The 20,824-nt window shown below is 36.5% G+C and overlaps 1 protein-coding gene across 13 annotated transcripts in view; it reads right to left on the bottom strand.

Annotated features, from left to right (window-relative positions):
• NRG1 (neuregulin 1) overlaps positions 1-20,824 on the bottom strand; it is a 229,605-nt gene that overhangs the window by 23,407 nt on the left and 185,374 nt on the right. For 7 of the 13 annotated variants that reach the window (XM_043893621.1, XM_043893623.1, XM_043893624.1 and 4 more), the window contains 2 exons: positions 15,141-15,270; positions 2,548-2,606 (listed from right to left, as the gene is read on the bottom strand). In XM_043893621.1, the coding sequence (XP_043749556.1) occupies positions 2,548-2,606; positions 15,141-15,270 (189 nt within the window). Of the gene's footprint in view, positions 1-2,547; positions 2,607-3,161; positions 3,230-15,140; positions 15,271-20,824 lie in introns of those variants that run through there. The other 6 variants (XM_043893622.1, XM_043893627.1, XM_043893619.1 and 3 more) reach the window with 3 other exon arrangements.

Raw genomic sequence — 20,824 nt, 5'->3', positions numbered from 1 at the left:
GTTATGTGTGTAGAAGCATTTAAAAAATTGTATGTTCTTTTACAATGTGATTCATCAACTGAAAATGTAGTTTGGTAAGTTGAACAATGTTTCTCTCTGAAGCTGGGGAATATTTTTTCTTTTAAAATGTATGATATGTATTTCAAACTTTATGAACAAAAATAAGTAAAAATTAAACTTTACCAAGATGGCAACACTTTTTAGCTTTTGTGTGGCTTTCATTGCTAGTTGAACATCAAGTTCTTAGAGCAGCAAATATTTATTTCCCTGCTTTGATGCGAAGGTTTGTGGAAGTAAAAACTGAGAATTTAAGACATGGAAGTTAGAAAATTAACTCTGGGCAAGACAATTTTGGAAAGCAGTTTCTGACTGGAAGTTCTTGCTTTTCCAGACACGAGGCAGGACTGATGCACGTCATTACAGACTTTGTTTATAAATGTGTTTCCTATCTATCTTTGTTAAATCAGGTTAAATCTGAATGCTGTTTTCCTGGACATCTTCCAAAAGTGCCACTGAAAGCTTACTAAAGAATTTATTCAAGGAATCACATTCTGATTAAAATACATAATGGCTATTTTAAAATTCTATCTTATGAAAGAGAATATGGTCTAAAAGAGAAATTGAGAACATTTTTTCAGGTTCTACTATCAGATCTTACTGCATCATTATTTTGGAAAATGCCTTCATTTTTACATTGCTTTCAGTGCACAATGATAATCCAAAAATTTAAGTACAATGTACATGTTCAGAATTTTCATTAAAATCTAAAATATAATTGTACTGAATTTATACAGTCACAGGGATTTGTAAATCCATGTCATTTGAATACAAACATTTCTAAAAGGAATGGCTGTGTTAAGTAAAATTCTATTATTTACCTTCTGTTTTTACGCTCCATCTTATCTAGCTTTATAACAATAATCTATAGCTGTAGAGAGAACAATTCTGTCCAGTAAAGGCATTTTATTTAAAGGTTTTGAATAAAGAGCAGACTGTGTTTGAAAATTTGGCAATGCCAGTTTATCACTTTTTCACAACAGAAGGTAGTCTGTAACGTGATTTTTGATATGCAGCTTTTGTAAATACATCAGAAGTACCACTCACTAAAAAATGATCGAATAGTATGGGTCCAATCTCCTCATAATGCATATGAAATTTCTTTTTTGATAGAATTTATTCTTCCATGACTGTTAACATGAGAAACAGAATGTTATTCTTTGCATGAATACAAATAAGGGTCAAATCTCATTCTTTTAGGGCCCCCAAATGACCAATTTCTATCACTGTTTCTTGTGTTACATGAATTTATACCACAATACACTATGTGAAATATTTTGGGGGTTAAGCAATTGACAAGCAGAATCAGAGGCTGACAAATCCATTACAATGCTTTTGTAAATAAAATCTAATAGCACACGTCCATGCCTATGAATTGCTTTTGTGCTCCATCGGCTGAGTTTTCTTTGTTTATGACAGTAATGGTATGGTCTGCCAATGCAAAAGCATTTACTATCTGATCTAAATTTACCGAAAAAAAAATTGTCACCTTTGATCTAAATGGATAACTATATGGAATCTATTTTTAAAATAATGTTTTGAAAGTTCCAGAATTAAAAGCTAAAGTCCTTGTTCACAAAAGAAGGACAAATACATAGTTTAGTTATCCATGCAGTTATATACAATGTAAACGGTCTTTTAGGAATGTTCAAAACTTCATGAAGCCACAGAAATCCATCGAAATTTCCCGGTTCTCATTTTAAAAGTATACATCTAGCAGTGAACTGTGATATTTCATAGTAACTAATCAATATTTTTAAAAAACAACTTTTTTCCTAAAATTATTATTGAGAGTAGAATAACATAAATAAGTGATTTAACAATTCATCTAAAAATCATTTAGACCTGAATCCCTTGTTTCCTAAACAAGGTCAAATAGAAGCCAAGCTATCTCCTTTGCTGTGAAAAAGTTTGCTTTTAATTTTCCTACTCAGTGCTTTTCTTTTTTTTTTAAATGCAAACTGTTTGGTTAATGAAGAGAAACACCTGAACTCTTTTTATTCTGTTTATTTGTCGGAAAGAACACAGTCTGAACCGAAGCGAACTTACCATCATTTCAAGTGTGTACTGGTTACAAACTTAGCACACCTCCTTTTCGAGGGATGGGGTCATTTTTATAAAGCAGATGGACTGTCCCGTGGAATGATTTTTATTTTCTCAATAAAAGTGAGACTTTTCAAGGCCTTTATTGTCCTTGCGCTGGGTGAGAGAGGCTACTATCATGTGGTATCACAGCAATTCAAGATCAGTTTCAGAAACACTGGCGCCTCACGCACCTACGAGTAGCTCAGAGCCCACTAGTCACGAACAGAGGAAGTCATACAACGGCTTGTGTTAATGTTCTCATGCGACAGGCAGAGGCAGTCAATGTTAGACCTGGGAAAACGCATCTAGCTCTAGGTGGGATCTGAGGGGAGGTGCGGCAACAAGAAAGCAGGAACCACTGAGCATGCTCCTAGTCAGGCAGAGACAGAAAGGAAGTGGACGTACTGTAGAAGCTGGCCATTACGTAGTTTTGGCAGCGATCACCAGTAAACTCATTTGGGCACCTGAGAGAGGAAACAAAAAAACAATGGTAGAAAAAAAAACAGAGAAAACAAGAGAAGAGGTGAATATATGCTAGAAAGAAGCTCCTTCAGTGTCATTTGACTGAACTTGGTGAGTTCACTCTCAGGAGCTGAGTCTTTGTCCTCGTCATGGCTTTCAGACTCTGGCGTCTCCCCCAAAGGGATACAAATTTGGATACACACGAAAGAAGAGATCCCAGCATTTTAAGTGACCGTGTTCTCTCAGACGGAGCCGCTTAAAATGAAAGCTGGGTGTTTTCTTCAACTAGGTTTTCTGCTTGATAGCATCGGAAGAGTTTTGGTGGGCCCGCCCGCCATGATTGCATCATGGACCACCATGATGGGTTTTGTGAAATCGATGACCTTTGTGGTTTGAGACACAGCTAGACAAGATTGAATGGGTTTCTGCCCTGAGTGGGTTAAACCATGATTAGAACGAAAGGAATCAGTCTCAGCTGAGCTGTAAAGGCACCAAGCAGTAGCGATTGTTGGCTGTAGTTTGGGGGAGAGAGCAAATTTCAGATTATTTTAACATACTTTCTTGGGTTTGGACTTTCATGGGCACATTCTCAGTACATCTCGCTCCAGTGAATCCAGGTTGGCACCTAGAGGGTAAAAATGTAATAAGCAATCGAACGCTAAAGACACTGAACTTTCAGACTGGCAATTTTCCTCCTACGGAGTATGGAGAGTCCTACAAATGACCTGGTGGCTGAACAACATAAAGGAAAGGAGAAGAGAAAACATTTAGAAAACCATGTCCCATGAAAACTGTGGGGTACTGCTTGCTTCAGTCTTCGTAAAATCAGTTAACTGAAATTTAACTAGTGTGAGGCCGAAAGGTTGAAGGGGCTTGGCAAGGGATGGGCAGATAAGTCATTATCTCTAGGGCATTTCTGAATTTGTCAATGATCAACTGACGTTGAAACACTGGTATTGGTAAGAGCTTATATGGTTCCATCCATCATCATTTACCATTTTAAATAATTCTGAGTTTTTTCTTTTGTAGACACAATTTTGTACTTCATTTCATGTTGTTGTTGTTAAGTCATGCCTGCCTCTGTGACCCCAGGCTGCCAGGCTCCTCTGTCATTGGTATCTTTGAAATCATCAAATTACTTTCACACTCTAATGATTACTGACAAGAAAAATGATATCCTCCTTCTTTCTTTTTTTAAAGATAATACAAAGTAGGTCTTATTTTTAATGGTGTAAAAAATCTATAAAGAGGCAGATTTTTAGTAGTACAAATTTCACTCCATGCAATTATCCCAAATCAAATACAAATACATTTAAAAAATTTAGACAGTTATTCTTCTCCTGAAGTATTTAATGATGTCATTTTGCATTTAAGGTAAACTGTTTTGAAACTGTATAAAATTTACATTTTACTCACTCACACTTGCCTATCAAAATTCCAGAATCTTGGTAGAATATTGTTCTCAAGGTCTTGGGATGGGGCTGTGCCTAGAGATGGAAGTCCTTTACAACTGCTCTTTTTGTTGCTGTCATTCCAGTAACTAAAGCATTTCAGAATGGATTCATTTTACCCCAAATATCATACTCAAAGAAACAGGGTCATCAAAAAGTTCCAGGACACAAATATACTTCTTACAGGTGCCCCACACTGATAGCCATGATTATTATTAACAGTTCATCTAGACCATAAACATCATGCACAATTTCTTTTCCAGAATAAATAAAAATAAACACCACCTTTTTGGCATCAGAGAGATGTGAATAAAACTATTCATTTTTGCTAATATCAGGTTGATTTTTTTTTTTTCCATTCCTCTTAAAGCCAAATTCAATGCCAAAAAACATTCTCAAGTGATTTGGTACATCTGCTTCACCAATTTCATGAAGAATGGCTCATAAGAATAAACACTAGCAGTTCCATATTTTCAGCCCTACGAGTACTTGTGTAAATAAAGTATAATTATGATCATTAATCATAATATCAATAAGCTTAACAACAAATATCTTGTTATTTACATAGTTTTTTGAATTCTTCAAAAAAAGTATAAATGAACTGGTTATTTTTGTATAGAATACTTTTGCTGAAATGAGTAGAGGAAGAACTACTTAGAGAAATACAAAAATAAGAACTATAACCTGTGAGGTTGGGTCATTTCTTATGAATATGTCATTCTACGTGCTTCAATTAAGAATGCCTTTCCATGTAATTTAAAAAAAAACACATGGAACCTTGTTTTCCATGTAACTTATTTGATGTAAAATTTTGTGAAGTATATGAGATTTTATTTTTATATTTTTTTCTGAACCAGGACTATAAACCATATAGGCATAAATTGTAATTAAGTAATTCCAGAACTAAGAATATATTCTATAATGACCATTTCATCTTACCTGTTTGCATTCTTCATAAAAATTTAAATTCTTAATTTTATCACATAATAATCCATTTGCTTCATACAAAGAACACAGTATAAGATGTGTGACTATGGCGTGTGTGTGAGTGTCTGTGTGTGTGAGAGAACTATCAGAGGTAAGAAATGCACTTATTTAAGAACCATGAAATTCACAAAGAGCTCAAGAATCATGAATCCCTTAAGATAAGAAACACATTTATTAGAAAATTGCCATTTATGCATTTTAGATGACATTTTTGAAATAAGAAGGCATGGGACAACTAGATGAAGGGGATCAAAAATCCTACCCAATCAATTTTCTAATTAGTACAAGATTCTAAAATGATGTTTCCTAGGAAACCAGTATTATAAGATGGTGGTTTATCTCTATCACAAAATGATGCAGAACATTTGGTGCTGTAACAGTAGACCTGCATAAGGTATACCAATCCTTGTTGGAATTACCTGCTATGTCTGAACCAGAGCTATCCTTTCACTAATTTTATCTTCACTTGGATGCGTTTTCTTAGTGTAAATCCTTATTATTATTCAAAGTGGGGTCCAAGGACCAACAGAATCAGCATCTGCTGGAATCTTGTTAGTAGACACATAGAGTCTCAGGCCCCAGTCTAGAACTATGGAATAGAATCTGCATTTTAACAAGATCCCTAAGAGATCTGTATGTACCTTAAATTTAGGGTGTCAGGGATCCTGACTTCCAAAGATGGAGACTAAGGCCCTCTATCCTGGCATTGCAGAATCTTGCTGTTTGGATGTGAGAAGTCCATTTGGCTTCACTGGGCCACAGTTGTCTTCAGTGATAAAATGAAAAGATTTATCTAAGTGATTATCAAAGGTTTCTTCTACCACAAAGGTTCTGGGAGTCACTCTCCTACATGGAATCACTGTGCAAAAGCCTGGCACCATCTCTTCTGAGTGTATTACCAGTCAGGGAGGACTCAAGAACTTTAAAACGATTCTTCTGATAGAATTGATTTTTTTTAAGACAATCATGGAGGCAAAACAAATGTCAAATACCTATTCCTAGGCCAGTCAAGGGTTCAGAGCTATAATCATTATGTAATTTTTGAAGACATCTGGAGTTGTTGCCCAATCAGATGGGAGGAAGTGGAAACAACCTCTGCATAAGCAAACTGCAGACTGCATTGATTGGGCAGAGGAAGCACATGCAAATGGAAATGCACCTGATCTATAAGGTGTGAGTCGCTCAGCTGTGTCTGACTCTTTGTGAACCCATGGACTGTAATCCACCGGGCTCCTCGGTCCATTGGATTCTCCAGGCAAGAATACTGGAGTGGGTTGCCATTTGTTCCTCTAGGGTCTTGCTGACCCAGGGATCGAACCCAGGTCTCCCACATTGTGGGCAGATTCTTTACCATCTGAATCACCAGGGAAGCCCGTCTGATCTATAGGCTCTGATTAGAGTCTACAGTATGACTCCTAAAAGAACAGGGAGACTGTATGGCTGCTGGCATGCTTTTCTGTTAGTGTTGTCCTTTAAGTAGCCAATGTGTCACTTTTCTTTGGAGGTGGGAGTACAGTAGCTTTAATCTCACTATGAACAATATGCTCTGGGCCTGAGTCTGAGCACCTTCCAAGAATTCTATGTTTTAGAAGAATCTGTCTGAATAACGATTGAGCCCTTACTGCAGCTTCAAAACTATATGTACCATTTGTTTTACCTATCAGATTAGAAGATAGAGATATTTTAAAAAATTTTAGTATTTGCTCTTATACAAAGATAAACAAAGATAAGCAAAGGTAAGCACCCTTTGTTCTATATTTGTTCTTCAGGAGATGAACATTCACAGACAGTTTCATCTGAACTGAAGCACTGTCTCTTCAAATTCAACATCAACTCCTTCCTGAGTGTCACCTCCCCACCAACTCATGTCCACACCCTGGGTGAGGGATTCCTTATTTGGCTCTCACTGCATGATGCCTGAATCTCTTCCACTGCCCGGACCTGTTGGTCTTGTGATTACCTCTTTGTGAAGACGGTGAACATATTCTGATCATTTTATAGCTCTAACATTCTAGCCCAGTGCCTGGCTCTTGAAGGACTCTCATAAAATACTGGTTAAATTGAACGTGATTGAAGGTTAGAACTGGCCCCCTCTTGTGAAGAGTTGACTCACTGGAGAAGACCCTAATGCTGGGAGGGGTTGGGGGCAGGAGGAGAAGGGGGCGACAGAGGATGAGATGGCTGGATGGTATCACCGACTCGATGGACATGAGTTTGAATAAACTCCGGGAGTCTGTGATGGACAGGGAGGCCTGGCGTGCTGCGATTCATGGGGTCGCAAAGAGTCGGACACGACTGAGCGACTGAACTGACTGAACTGACTAACTGACTGAACTGACTAACTGACTGAAAGTTAGAACATAGTGTCCACTACAGAACTGTATCAAAGAGACCCATATAACCAATTGATTGGCCAAGTACAGGTCAATATTGAACTTTTGGCTTTCATTTCTATAGTTTGTGACCAACTCTCTCCTCTGTAGACTTCCAAATAATTTTTTTCTATAGTACCTTCCTCACAAACTCCTTCGCCTATATAGAAACCTTTAACGTTGAGTCTGGAATTTGGAAAAGACTCCATATAACTCTTTAACAGTAAGTCTGTTACCTCAAATTTAAATCCCATTACTGAAATACCATTTAACCCAGGATTCAATAAAGCAGTTACAGTCTAGTAACCAAGACTTCTGCATAGTAAAATAAAAACAGTTCTTAATAATAACCTTAATACATGGTGATTATCCTGATATGCTTACTGTGTAATCGATTATCAATTCATGTCATTTTATGACTCAGTACTGTTTGGTATAGTTTTTACATTCTAATTGAATAAATTATTTCCCCCCTGCTTTTTTTTGGTGGAGACACTAGATATTGTTAAAGATATTTCCAGAACCCCAGGAAACTTCCGGTTATTTAGGATTTGCTAATTTTATAAGCCATTATAAATGGCTTAGTGGTTTTTTAAATTTATGGTCAATTTATAAACCATTCTTACATCCCTTCTCTTCCTGTCTTTACTTGTTGCTTTCATTAATTTTCATTAGGTTCTCCCTTGATCCGACAGGAGAAGGGAAACAGGTTTACATACGGTATTTCCCCTCTATTTACCCATCACTCCAGCAGGAGATATTTTAGACAATCATCCAAAAAAGAAGAAGCCCTATTGCCTTTTCACTCTACCTCAATACTGGTTTGGGTATTTCCTTCATATAGTACAACATCTGAAGCAATTTCTTTGATGTCCATGTTTACAAATAGTAGGTAATGGAAAGGCCAACATATACATGTGAAGGGTTATCGGTGAGTTTAAATGTTAGGCATTAAGGACTTCGGCTCTTACTCCGTAAACCAGACTTGGAAACGTACACACCACAGTGCTAGCTTGTTTTTATACAGTATCCTATTACAAGGGCTGACATTTTCCCCCCTTCACTCGGGATTCTGACCAGAACTCGCCCACTCACTGGCTGAGTATCTGTGTTGTACATTATTCTTTCCCAAATGGATTGTTACTATTAGTCTGCATTTTTCCAAGATGAACTGCATTCTGTTATCTCCTGTGAAGTGAAATTTCTTAACGTTCGTATATGCTTTTCTAATTTTGTGTTTTAGTGTTCCTTATGGTATCATCTGCAAAAGACATTTGTTTCCTCAAGGAAATGCCTTCTTCAACATCATTAAAGAAAATATTAAATATAATATGTTCCTTCAATAACATTTCCTACAGATCCAACCTTAGACCTCCCCATCACTGTTCAGCTAGCATGGATCATCCCATTTCTTTTTTATAATGATCTGGGGACTAGTTCCCAATTTTTGAGATAACGGTATACAAAGAGTACCCACAGTGGACTCATGGATAAATACTGAGGGGGGAAAAAAAAAAAACGAAGTCATCCTGGATCTGCACTGCTGTTTTTCAATGTCTAAGACATACAATCCCACTAATGAGGTGTCGGTGTTTATGAATCAACCTCTCCTCGTTTGAACCCTGGTGCCCTTCCCAAAGTTCTGTTTGTACAGCTTGTTCTGAAATGCTCATCTGTAGATGAAAATCCTTGCCATTGTTTACCCTAAATGATGTATTCTTTACTTTGGGGTCAAACAATTTCATCGGATACGGGCTCAGTCTATAGCCCATACATCTCTCTGTCCTTGTGACATGATGACTTATGGACACGGCTAATTTGTGGTTTGGTTTTGTCTCTGGAGGATGCCCCTGTACACAGCATAGCAATTCTGAACCTTCCATCCACTCCAGCCTCATTTGATGATGAAACCTCTAAATACTCACTTTTGACTTAAAACTTTCAATAGAAATATTTCAAAATGGTGCATTTTATTTTAATTTTTGATATCCTCCCCCAGATTTATGGAGGTATTATTGACAATATTATATACACTTAAGGTGTGCAAACTGATGATTTGATATATTATACATTGTAACATGATTACCACAATAAGTTAATTAACTCATCAGTCACCTCATATGGTGACTATTTAAAAATTTTTTGGTTATAAGATAAATAATTTCAGTTATAAGATAACTTATAACTTCCTCAGTTGTAAGATAAAAAAATTCCTGGGATCTAATGTGTAATTAGTTCATAATATGGTATTGTATACTTGAATTTTGCTGAGAGATCATTTTATTTTAAATAGACTATATGCTTCTCAAGGTGAGGGCTACCTACATGTATTTTCCCCCACGAAGACTCTGCTTCTCGCTGGTTGGTGTCCTCCATGATACATTCCCTTAGCTCCCTAAATACTTGTCAAAGCACTCAGCACACCTATCCTTTACAATTTAATTAATGATCTGAAATCTGTCTGCTACTCACAATGGCCTAGGACTCCATGAGGGCTGAGACCATGTGATTTTGTTTACCACTTCATAACAAGCACAAGCACAGAATTTGCCTCATGGAAGGATATCAATAAATATATGTGGCTGCCTAACTGATTTGGGGAGAAAAAAAGAACCAAGCTATTAAGAACACAATGCAACTGCTTTTAGGCCAAACTGACGCTAAATTGATTTCTATAAGAACCAAAATATTTCCTTCCATCTGTCTTCATGAAAGTCAAAATGAGTTAATAAGTACCTAGGAAGTACACAGTGGGATTGTAGATACAGAGAGGGACACAGAAGAAATGAGTATTCCTTCAATAACATTTTCTACATGTTACTGTAGGAAATGACTACAATGACTGTCACTGTAGGTAGGTCATCTGAAGAGCTGACTCTCTAGATCTTTGCCATATGAGTCCCACCCACTCACAAAGGTTTGTCTCCCTGCTCAATCTGATAGCAGCTATGTGCCTCACTTGCTCTGAAGGATGAGGTCTCCCAGAGCTGGCTGTTCTTAGGCACTTCAGGACTAATCCAAAATATACTCCTTTGCTGTATTCCAAATATCTCCTTCTACAGCCATGATGATGAGGCTACAGGACACAACTTGAATCTGAACCACCAGCTACTAATGTGCTATAAATATATTATTCTCATCATCATTTTTACTTGCATCAATTACTAAGCAAGGATTTTATAAAACCTTAACCTTAGCTAATATCTTGGCTTTCTCTTCCCATCTTATCTAGTGCCCATGTGTCTCTAATCTCTATGGAAGTCTCTCCACCCTAAACATCTTCTAGGTTTATGGTGTACCCAACCTGTTCCAGAAGGTACTATGACTCCTGACTAGCTGTCACAATGTCCAAAGTCCTCTCCCTGGTTTTCAGAGCTCAGAAACTGATTCTCCTGTCTAACCTGACTTTTTTTGTTTGTTTTTTTTTACTTCCCAAAATGGAGTTGCTGGTCTAAGGCATTCATGTCACTGTGTCTAATGGGAAGATTAGATGATATGGTATATGGTATATTTAATAGTATGTGGAAAAAACTCCATAAATGATGACTATGCTTATAAAGTCTTCAACATATTCCAGGCTTTTCTTTTTCTTCTTTAAATTCTCATTATCATAATAATCAGCACTGTACCACCTGGGATAAAGACACTCTAATTGATCTACTATTTCAGTTACTCTATTTCCATAAATAGACTAAGTTCCCAGGGGCCAGAGACCATGCTGTATATTTTCTCTGTGTTTACAAAAATGCCTGGGATAGATGTAGGATAGATAAAATTTGTTTTATAAACAAATTTTAATTAACATTTCATTTACCGAGTTTAATTTATTATAGCACATTTATTGTGACTTTATCTCCTATAGTTAAATATTTTCATAACTGTCTCTATAATCATGTGTAATACAATATAGGCCCTTATATATACTACATGGTTTCATAAAAATTAATTAGACGAAATGGTAAGTTCATGTTTAAAGGCACCTCCCACTTTCTTATGTTTTGTTTGTTTTCTGTTTCTGTTTTTAAATATAAGGAAATTAATGATCAGAGATACTACATGATTGAATGAACATCAAATGCAAAGTTATAAAGCTAGTTGGTGGCCCCAACAAATCAAATAAAAACAGCTAGTGTTAAACAAAATGAAGAACTGGGAATTAAACATGATAACACAGTCTGTTAAGACAGGTGTATATATTTTTCCAATGTCTACAGAGACAATGTAATTCTACCATTTATTTTTTATTGTAAGGAAAAACTCACTTCCCCAGAGTTAGAAGTGCTTTCACAGAAATGAGTTCATTTAATTTCACTGACTCCTGGGAAGAAATTTGGAGAATATATTAACTCTATGTTATAAATAAATTGTCCAGAGAGTTGAAGTGAAAGAGCTCAAGACTAGTCACCAAAATTGGTGGTTAAAACTCTAATCCCCACATGGGGATGCCACATCTGTCCACAGGACAGCATCATGGGTTTATAAATATGGTCTGGTATAAAGTCATTTTTAGATTAAAAAAAAATCACATCAACATGTTCCAAAAGAGTTCTCTTAAGTATAACTACTCAGAAGAGCAGATATACAAGAACAAGGGGAGAAAACCAAGAGGATAATCTGGACAATGTCAAGTTCAATGTGTCTTCTTTCTTTGAACCATGTGACTACATGGGGCACCAGAGGGTAAAAGATGGAATGATTCTTTTCTGGTCTTTATGCAATCCGGAATAGAAACGGTTTTTTTTTTTTTTTCCTCCCCCTCAGGATAAATTTTAAATTACTATAGAGAGAAGAGAAATATAAAAGATGAGAAACACCGCGGAAATTCCCACACTGTTCCCAGGAGAGAAGTCCAAGTAACAGCTAAACCTCTCCTCAGAGAAGTGTTTAACTGTTATATGGTTAATCCATTTGGAACACCTTGTTCTAAATGGAGAGACAAAAGAGATTTGCTGTAAAGTCTTCCACTTCAACTCCCAAGAAGACAAGAGTGGATTAGGTGACCAGAGAGACCACTTGGAAACTTACATGCTTGTGGTGTTTCTGAGTCATGTCTTAAGTCAGGGATAAAGCTGACTTTGAACGATGTGGTTCATGCTTCAGAAATGTTTTGCTCTAGACAGATGGACCATATGGAAACTATGAACTGGCTTCATACACAGGGCCATGATGAGCCAACGCAACACTTTCACGTTTTCTGTTTCTATTCAAGTCGTCCAGTGAACAACATGTTATTGTAAGACTTGGTATATTATGCGCCTTTGTTTCATTTCTGACTAGTGATTGTTTTTAATGTTATACATGTTTGCAACACAGGGATTAAAAGATATACTCATTGAACAAAAAAGGCATGAAATATTTTGGATATTGACTACACTCAATTCTTCAGTGTTCTGGCTTGCTTTCATGTATTAATAAAGGCAGTGCAAAAGGGGGATAAAACTTATCAAAATCATAAATGTCACAGGTTTTCTTTCCAATAAGAGCTCATGATAATCTTTAACACTTTTCTGAAAGATTACAATTACCAAAAAAAAAAAAAAGATATGATAAAATCATAGTGCAAATTTTCTGAGAATTGGTACAGGATTCAGTTGGGGGACACAATGTTTACTTGTGGTTTGCTGCTTTAGTAACTATTAGAGGAATACCAAACATTTCATATTAAGATTAGAAAAATAAAAAACAAGTATTTCTTTCTAGATTGGACTTAATGTTTAATGAAAAGCTGTGTGGGTGGGAAAAAAAAAATCACAGCTGTTGGCACAATACCAAAATGGAACCAATGAATAGCACTTAGGTGACAGCAGGTTTTGTATAGGTCGTGGGAGGGCCACAGAATAGCTGAAATTAATATGTAGGGAATAACTGCATTGGTTCCTAAGAGGTATTCAGAAACTATCATATGTACTCACTCAGCTTGCAAATCTTTTTTGCAAAGGCTAGTATGAAAAAGATCATGTTTCATTATTATAATTAAAACTGAGTCATCTCAGAGAAGTTTCAAAGAAGTAAAAAAAAAAAAAAAAAAAGAGGAGGCATAGATTTAAATAACCTGGGTACGATTGTTTAAAAAGGAGAAGCATCTAAGGAACCGTAATTTAAAGGTTTTCTTCCAAGGAGATTTACTGAAACTTAGCTAGATTGTATGTCTAAGACTAGGACAGACTAGCAGGATGTCCCCATATAGTAAATGTACCTCATTTTACAGATTCCAATTCTCAGCTTCTGATATTTCCTATTTTGATCAGAGAAAATCTTATAGGAAATTACAGAATTTATTCATTTCCACTCACAATGAAAAATTCAGGGAGGGAGCAATGTTTGGGATATATTCACAGCAAACTGGCAGAATCAAAGGCTGAAACTGACCAATTTTAATTCTCTGCTATAGGTACATAGATTTGATATGCTGGTGACCAAAAAAGTGAATCTTTAATTTTCAAACAATAAACATGTTGGCATAGGAAACTGTTCGGTGTTATGCCGCAGCCTCGATGGGAGCGGAGTTTGGGGGAGAATGGATACATGTACATGTATGACTGAGTACTTCTGCTGCCTACCTGAACCTGTCACAACATTGTTAATTGGCTAAATCACAATATAAAATAAAAAATTAAAAAAATAAACATTTGATAGTCATAAAATCATTCAGAGTTGGAAGAAATTATTTTTTATATATATGCTTTCATTTTTTACCTTGCTTCAAAGTTTTGAAAAGATTCTTACCTATTAATTTTATCTTGGCTTATAATTATTCTCTATATCTATGAAAGATACAGCTCCTAGTTAACTACAAAATAAACGTGTGTTTTTAATCATTTCAATGAGACATGAAATATCTTTTAACATGACAAATTATTTGAGTCCATGGACCACACAGACCCTATATATCAAGCATAAACTAAAAATGCATTACACAATAAACATGCTTTTAATGAGACCTACTAATTTTAACTGCAGAGTTTTAATATTTAATGTCCTGACAACATCTTTGTTTAATTTTGTCTATTGAGAGAGAATAACTGTGATACTTCTTAACGGTTCATCAACTCCTTCAGGTCATTGGAGAGAGCACCATTTTAAACATATCTATAAATAACTACAGTGCATGAAAAAACACTCTGCCTTCTACACGCAATGATGCTACACACACTAAGTGCATTTCCAAACTAATACACATTGCTGGTTTTTCATTAGTGAGATCAACTTAAACTCCATTTTTTAAAGGAGCTATAAAGCTAATGCCAAGTTTAACAGATGGGTCAGCAAATAATTGCCTGCCCTTCTGCTTCTTTTAGTTGTCCTATTTGCTTCACAGGTGACACCAGGGTAAAAAGGAATATTATCTTACAGCTTCATTCATACATTGGATGGAGATGCAGGTGTCCAAAGTTCTAGGCATCTATGATATTTGCACATCTCTCTTAAGTAACAAGGAGGAAAACCACAAGCAAAGCAACTTTATAAATATGAAGGCAAACCACCCCCCCCCCCCCAAAAAAAAACAAAACAACCAAACACCCACATGGAAAAAAGCAAAAAACCATTCTGGATATAACAGAGTAGATAAATGGTGTGAACTTTTCACAACACTCTACAAATAAAACAGCATTATTCAAACGATGCAACAAAACTGGAAAAGGCAGCAACAATACATCATGAGACACGGAATCATCTGAAAGAAGCGGTCATGGACAGAAGTCACACAGAGGATTTCTGTTCTTACTTGCACAAGTATCTTGAGGGATTTGAAAGGTCTTTCACCATGAAGCACTCGCCTCCATTCACACAGAAGGTTTTCTCCTTCTCTGCACACTTGACAAGATGGCTTGTCCCAGCTGTAGATGTAGATGTGGCTGGATAAAAGATAAACAAGGGAAAGTTTTACACCCATCTTTCCCTCTTCTTAGCAGCCTTTAAATGTTTTTAGAAGGAAGAGCTCATATAGATAAGATGTGCTCCACTAAACTTTCTGGCTTAACAAACAACAGCATTAAGACTTAAAGACACGAAGTACTTTCTATGTGTAAATAAACAGAATAAAATTATAAAAGGGTAATTATAGTTAACTTAATTACAATTAAATAGGAAACAAACATTTCTTATAACCAATACTTTATCTTCTAAAGAAGTGGAAAAGAGAAGATCTACTAAGAAAAACACATTTTCCATGTATGGCCAAGTCCCTTCACTGTTCACTTGAAGCTATCACAACATTGTTAATTGGCCATACTTTAATACAAAATAAGAAGTTAAAAAAAAAAAGAAACATTTTGCAGGAAGGCTCAAATATAGTGATATAAATTCATATCAGTGCAACTGAATTTAGGTATCAATTTTAAATGGCAACTAATAACATTATTTCATTATGAAATGAAATATTATCTGACACAGTCTTAGTGATTTTTAACCCTTTGTGCTCCTTATTAATTTTGATTTTAGTATTTGCAACTGGAATTCAGATGCCGTTGTTTGCGTATATTTGACCTTTCATGTATTTTTCCATTTTATCCTGCCTTTCTTTTTCATTTCCTTCATCAGTGCACATTGTGTTTGACATTTAACCTAATTGCTCCTCTAATTCTGCTTGAATTGTTACTCTACCTGACCAAAATACTTAGCATCTGATTATCCAGTTTCTGAATGACTCCATGCCTTTCTGGTCTCTTATTCTTCTGTCTAAGGCAAGTTTGGGACCATTTCATGGTTCTCACCAATGGCTTTTAGGAGGAAGAGCAAAGGACAGTCAAAATGATTTGCACTTAGGAGACAGATCTGGTTCAAATACCATCTCCTACTAGCTTTGTGTTCAAGAGCAAGTTACTGAACCACCCAGATGGTCAATTTTCCCATTTAGAAAACAGGGGACTCTTACAGGACTTTTACAGAGATGATCAATAATCTAGGTAAAGGATCACCGATTCAGTGGACGTGAGTTTGAGCGGGAGATAGACAAGGACAGGGAAGCCTGGCGTGCTGCAGTCCATGGGATCACAGAGAGTTGGACACAACTTAGTGACTTAACAACAACAAGGTAAACGAATTGGTGCTAAACTGGCATCTGATGAATAACAGCAGGTGTGGAAATGGAATAAATAGGGAAGAATCTTAATTTTGGTATCTATCAATCAGATGTAAAGCTTAATAGAAATCTGAAGATTTCAAAGAGGCAAGCTTTTCTCGAATCATTACTATAGTAATTAAAAATTGGGTTCATTTCTTAACTATTCCAATAAAAAGCTCTCTCCAAATCAGGTCTATAAACCTAATCAAAGAACCATGGAATGTAAAGAGAGGTTTTTTTACCCTCTGTTATCAGCTACCCTTTTACCATTTTCTTCTCAGGAAGAAGGGAACATAATTTGCATCATTTGGTCTATAATATGATTGAGTAGGCAATTTCTATATATCACTTAGCAAGAATTTTGACATATATCTTCATGTCAAAAACTATATACTTAGGTGTTATGAATATTTTCATCCATGGCAACTACCTTTAAAAATATCAGGTGGGTGGTTGTCTTCAATGTTAAAGGTTTTGTGCTTAAGAACGTTCACTGCTGACAGGGATCTATGGAATGACAAATTGGGCAGAGTATTTCTGCTGAAGGGACCGCCCGCAGAGTTCTGTCACCCTCATTCCTGCAAAGGAGCTCTGAGCCTCCAGCAGACCCCAGCAGCAGTCCCTGAATCCCTCCTGCCAGTCTGCTAAGAATTCCCCCTTATCCAAGCTGGGCAGCAAACACTGCAGCAGGCTCTTCCAGAACAAATGCTGAGGCTTTCACTAAAACCAGCAAAACCAACATTCCCTTCCCCGCCAAAGCGGACACTCCATATTCATTGCAAACTAACAAAGAAAATCAGCTGTGATAGACAGAAGAGACAGATACATCATACCTATTCCTTGCACCTTCTGATCTTGCATTAATAACTAAGTAGCATTAAGAAATGTGGGGTTAAAACTTGAAATAATCCATTCCCCCTCCCCCAATCCTTTAAAAGTATTCTCCCTGACATGCATTATCCTTTGCATGACACCCTGAATTATGACACAATCATTTGAAACGTCCTTAGATCATGGACTAGGATCACTAGGAATAGGAATAGTTGATAATAACTCTTGGAGAAAATGAAGTAGCAGCTCTCTTATGCGATCAGGGACTATCTTACTTAGTGCTTACATCCTTTAGCAGCAGAAAGAATAAAAATGATCACGGAATTACAAAGCAGAAATTAACTCCCAGGAGACACAACGCGTGGACTGACTTGGGTACAGCTGTTCTGAACCAACAGCCAAACACGGGAATAAGTTGTAATTGTCAGAAGAACCGGGGATGGAAATGGTGATAAATGCATCTTTCAGATTTTTGCCAGGCTTCCCTATATTCTCCTTAGTTGAACGCTGTGCACAGTCAGCCCTAAGCAGATCTATAAATTTTGCAGTGATATCCTTTGTCTTTGGCCTATACATGCTATATTGCACAGTCAGTTTCCGTTTGGTAATTCTGCCAGAAATTAATGAGACAGACAAAGCAGGTTCTTCAGCCAAACTGTAGAAACAGCCTTCTTTTTAAGGCAGCTGGCAGGAATTTATAAGAGGTAAAGATTACAATTCTGCCAAGAGAATGTGCTTTTGATACCTAAAAGATGACCTTCATAGCTGCTTTTAGAAGTAGGCAACAGAGATCTCACTTACTCAGTCCTTAATAAACTCTGCCTCCTTCTGCTTTGTAACTAGTTGGTCAAAATCTGCGGGTAGAGTCAGAAACGACTTAGCAACTAAACAACAACAACAAAAGTAAGTGCTAACTGAACAGCAATTAGGAATATGTAACTATGACTTCATTACCTTTATGTTTGGCATTTATATGGACGTTTTGTCCCAAACACACCTTCTCTGGGATGTTACCAATTTCAAAATTATAAGGAAGAAAGTGTAAGTGGTACAGTAGTTGCTTCAAGCGTTTCACTCTCAGCCTGGTCTGTCAGGATAGACAAGTGACCATCAGGACTAGTGACTAGTGGCCATTTTGAGGAGGTCTGGACAGTTCTCTGACTTAACCAACGATGTGGAGAATAAATTTACCATTTTAAAGACTCCCCAAATCCTGCACCATGCAATAGGATTCCCTCCTTTCTAGCCTGCCTGCCTCTTTCTTCTTTCCATCTATCCACAATTCTTTAATGACCACCTAGACATAACAATAACTAAAGTCACTGCAGTGGAAATTTGTAAGACTGTAAACAATTTTCCCTAAAAGGAGATCTTTATAGATAAAAGGTAGTGAAACGACCCTAGAGTTAGCTGAGAAGAATCAGGTGCAAGGCACAATTTTGCCAAATACTATCTGCAGGACTCTGGCCCCAGCTACCTGTCTCAGAGTATTCAGCTACAAAAATGAGATATCATAGCATTGCTGCAAAGCTTGATAAAATGCTTTGCCAGCTGCAAAATTACACACAAAGAGATGACATGTTTCCATTACTAATGGCATAAATATGGAACAAAGAGAAGCAAAAACATTTCTGTCCGGACTCTGTAATTACATACAGTCAGCCTTGAATGTTGTTTCTTGGTAAATTATTCTTTCACAAAATGTGAAGAGATGGTTTGATTTGGAGGGGTAACCATTGAGTGATTATAAAACATGAAGTAAATATTAATAAATTATTCTTTTTCAAAATCACTGTCAATAATTTATACCTATTCAATTTGCATATAAAATAAAACTGAAGAACAATTGAGCTAAAAGAAAAAGAAACTATCTCAAATATGTAATTATTTTCAACTTTCCAGATCCACATAATTCTATAATGGTTCTTAAAATTTTTTTTATTGAAGAATATGATTTACAATATATTGTAAGTTTCAGGTGCAATTCTCAAACATTTCGGACTGGGCTTCAAGTTACATAAATTCAACGTATTTACAATCGTATGGGTTATCTGAACAGTTTAAAACTCTAAAATATTTAAAAATATTAATAGCAACATGTCTATAGAATATGGGCCACAGAATCAGTAACTAAACATTTTGGGAATCACATACTATTGCACACTTTAGTAAATATACACAATAAAATTTTGAGAAGTGATTAAGTGTTGGCTGCTCATTACTAAATATTTTCCCATGGAATCACACAGTGTATTTCCTTTAGTATACCAGGCTTTTTCTGCTCAAAGACAGCCTAAAAAGAAAATACTGCTGGAAAGGATGGTTCACTTTCTTGCTTGTTTTAGGTGGTGTTTTCCTTATCAGTGAAGCAGATAGCACTAACAGACCACAGCTATTACACAAAAGGAAACAGCTGATAAGAAACCAGTCTATTCTTCTTTGACAATTAGCAGGAATTAGTATGAGTTTATAGTGTCTACCTCAAGGAAGGATCCTTAGATCCTGTCTTCCCTGAGGGAATGAGCCCAGAATAGGAGTTTTAAGGACAATTCTTAACAGTTTACTTGCAAAAGATGAAATTAAATCACTCCATGCAGTTTTCTCAATAACATATACAAATACTAATAATTTTTATATTCCGACATGAAACTGGCAATCGCTGCAAAGTTGCAGGGTTTTTTTTTTCTCCAATCCTTACCTGTGATATTTTCCGTGGCTATATATTTAGAAATCTGCATGTTTCCTTGATCTTCGATCTCCCGATTTTTAAAAATAAATCTGAAATTATTATTTTTGCTTAGAATATAGCTCCTCAGCAATTATGTACCAGAGCACTTTGAACTTCTACTAGGAAAAAATGCTTATGTGGTTCTGGAAAATGATGCTCTGGCTCAGAAGATGAGCAGGAAAAGCCGCGCCACCTAAAGCAGTTCCTATAGATGCCAACGGATGGGTGGGGAAGGCATTTGTTCTCCAAAGCAAGATCCAGAGCCAGACAAAACCACGGAAGCCTTGCTCTGGGTTGGCATTTTTTTTTTTTTCAAGTAGTAATTCAATCCTTTGCTGAAGAGCAAATAGATACTTGGTTGGGGCGGGGGGGGGTGGGGATGTGATAAGAGATCAAAGAAACCCATCCTGACCTGGGTATTCCCAGAGCCCATCTCCTTGGCCTCTCCTCTCCTCAACTCTGCTATAGAAACACTTCCCTCTTCCTAAGGGAAGAACCATCATGAGACCATAAATGGAACCAGAACTTTCTAAAGTAGAATTAGAGCATCTCACTTCATGGACCTCAGCACTCACTAACAAACTGGAAGTAATGTTTTTTAAGATTTTTTTTTTTTATGGGGACCATTGTTTAAAGTCTTTATTGAATTTGTTACAATATCACTTCTGTTTTATGTTTTGGTTTTTTGGCCTTGAGTCAGGGATCAAACCCACATCCCCTCATTGGAAGGTGAAGCTGTAACCCCTGGACTGCCAGGGAAGTCCCAAGCTGGAAATACTTAGAAGCT

The sequence above is a fragment of the Cervus elaphus genome, chromosome 32 (genome assembly GCF_910594005.1).
Source record: "Cervus elaphus chromosome 32, mCerEla1.1, whole genome shotgun sequence".
Lineage (NCBI taxonomy): Eukaryota > Metazoa > Chordata > Mammalia > Artiodactyla > Cervidae > Cervus > Cervus elaphus.
This window is presented reverse-complemented; position numbering and strand designations above follow the sequence as displayed.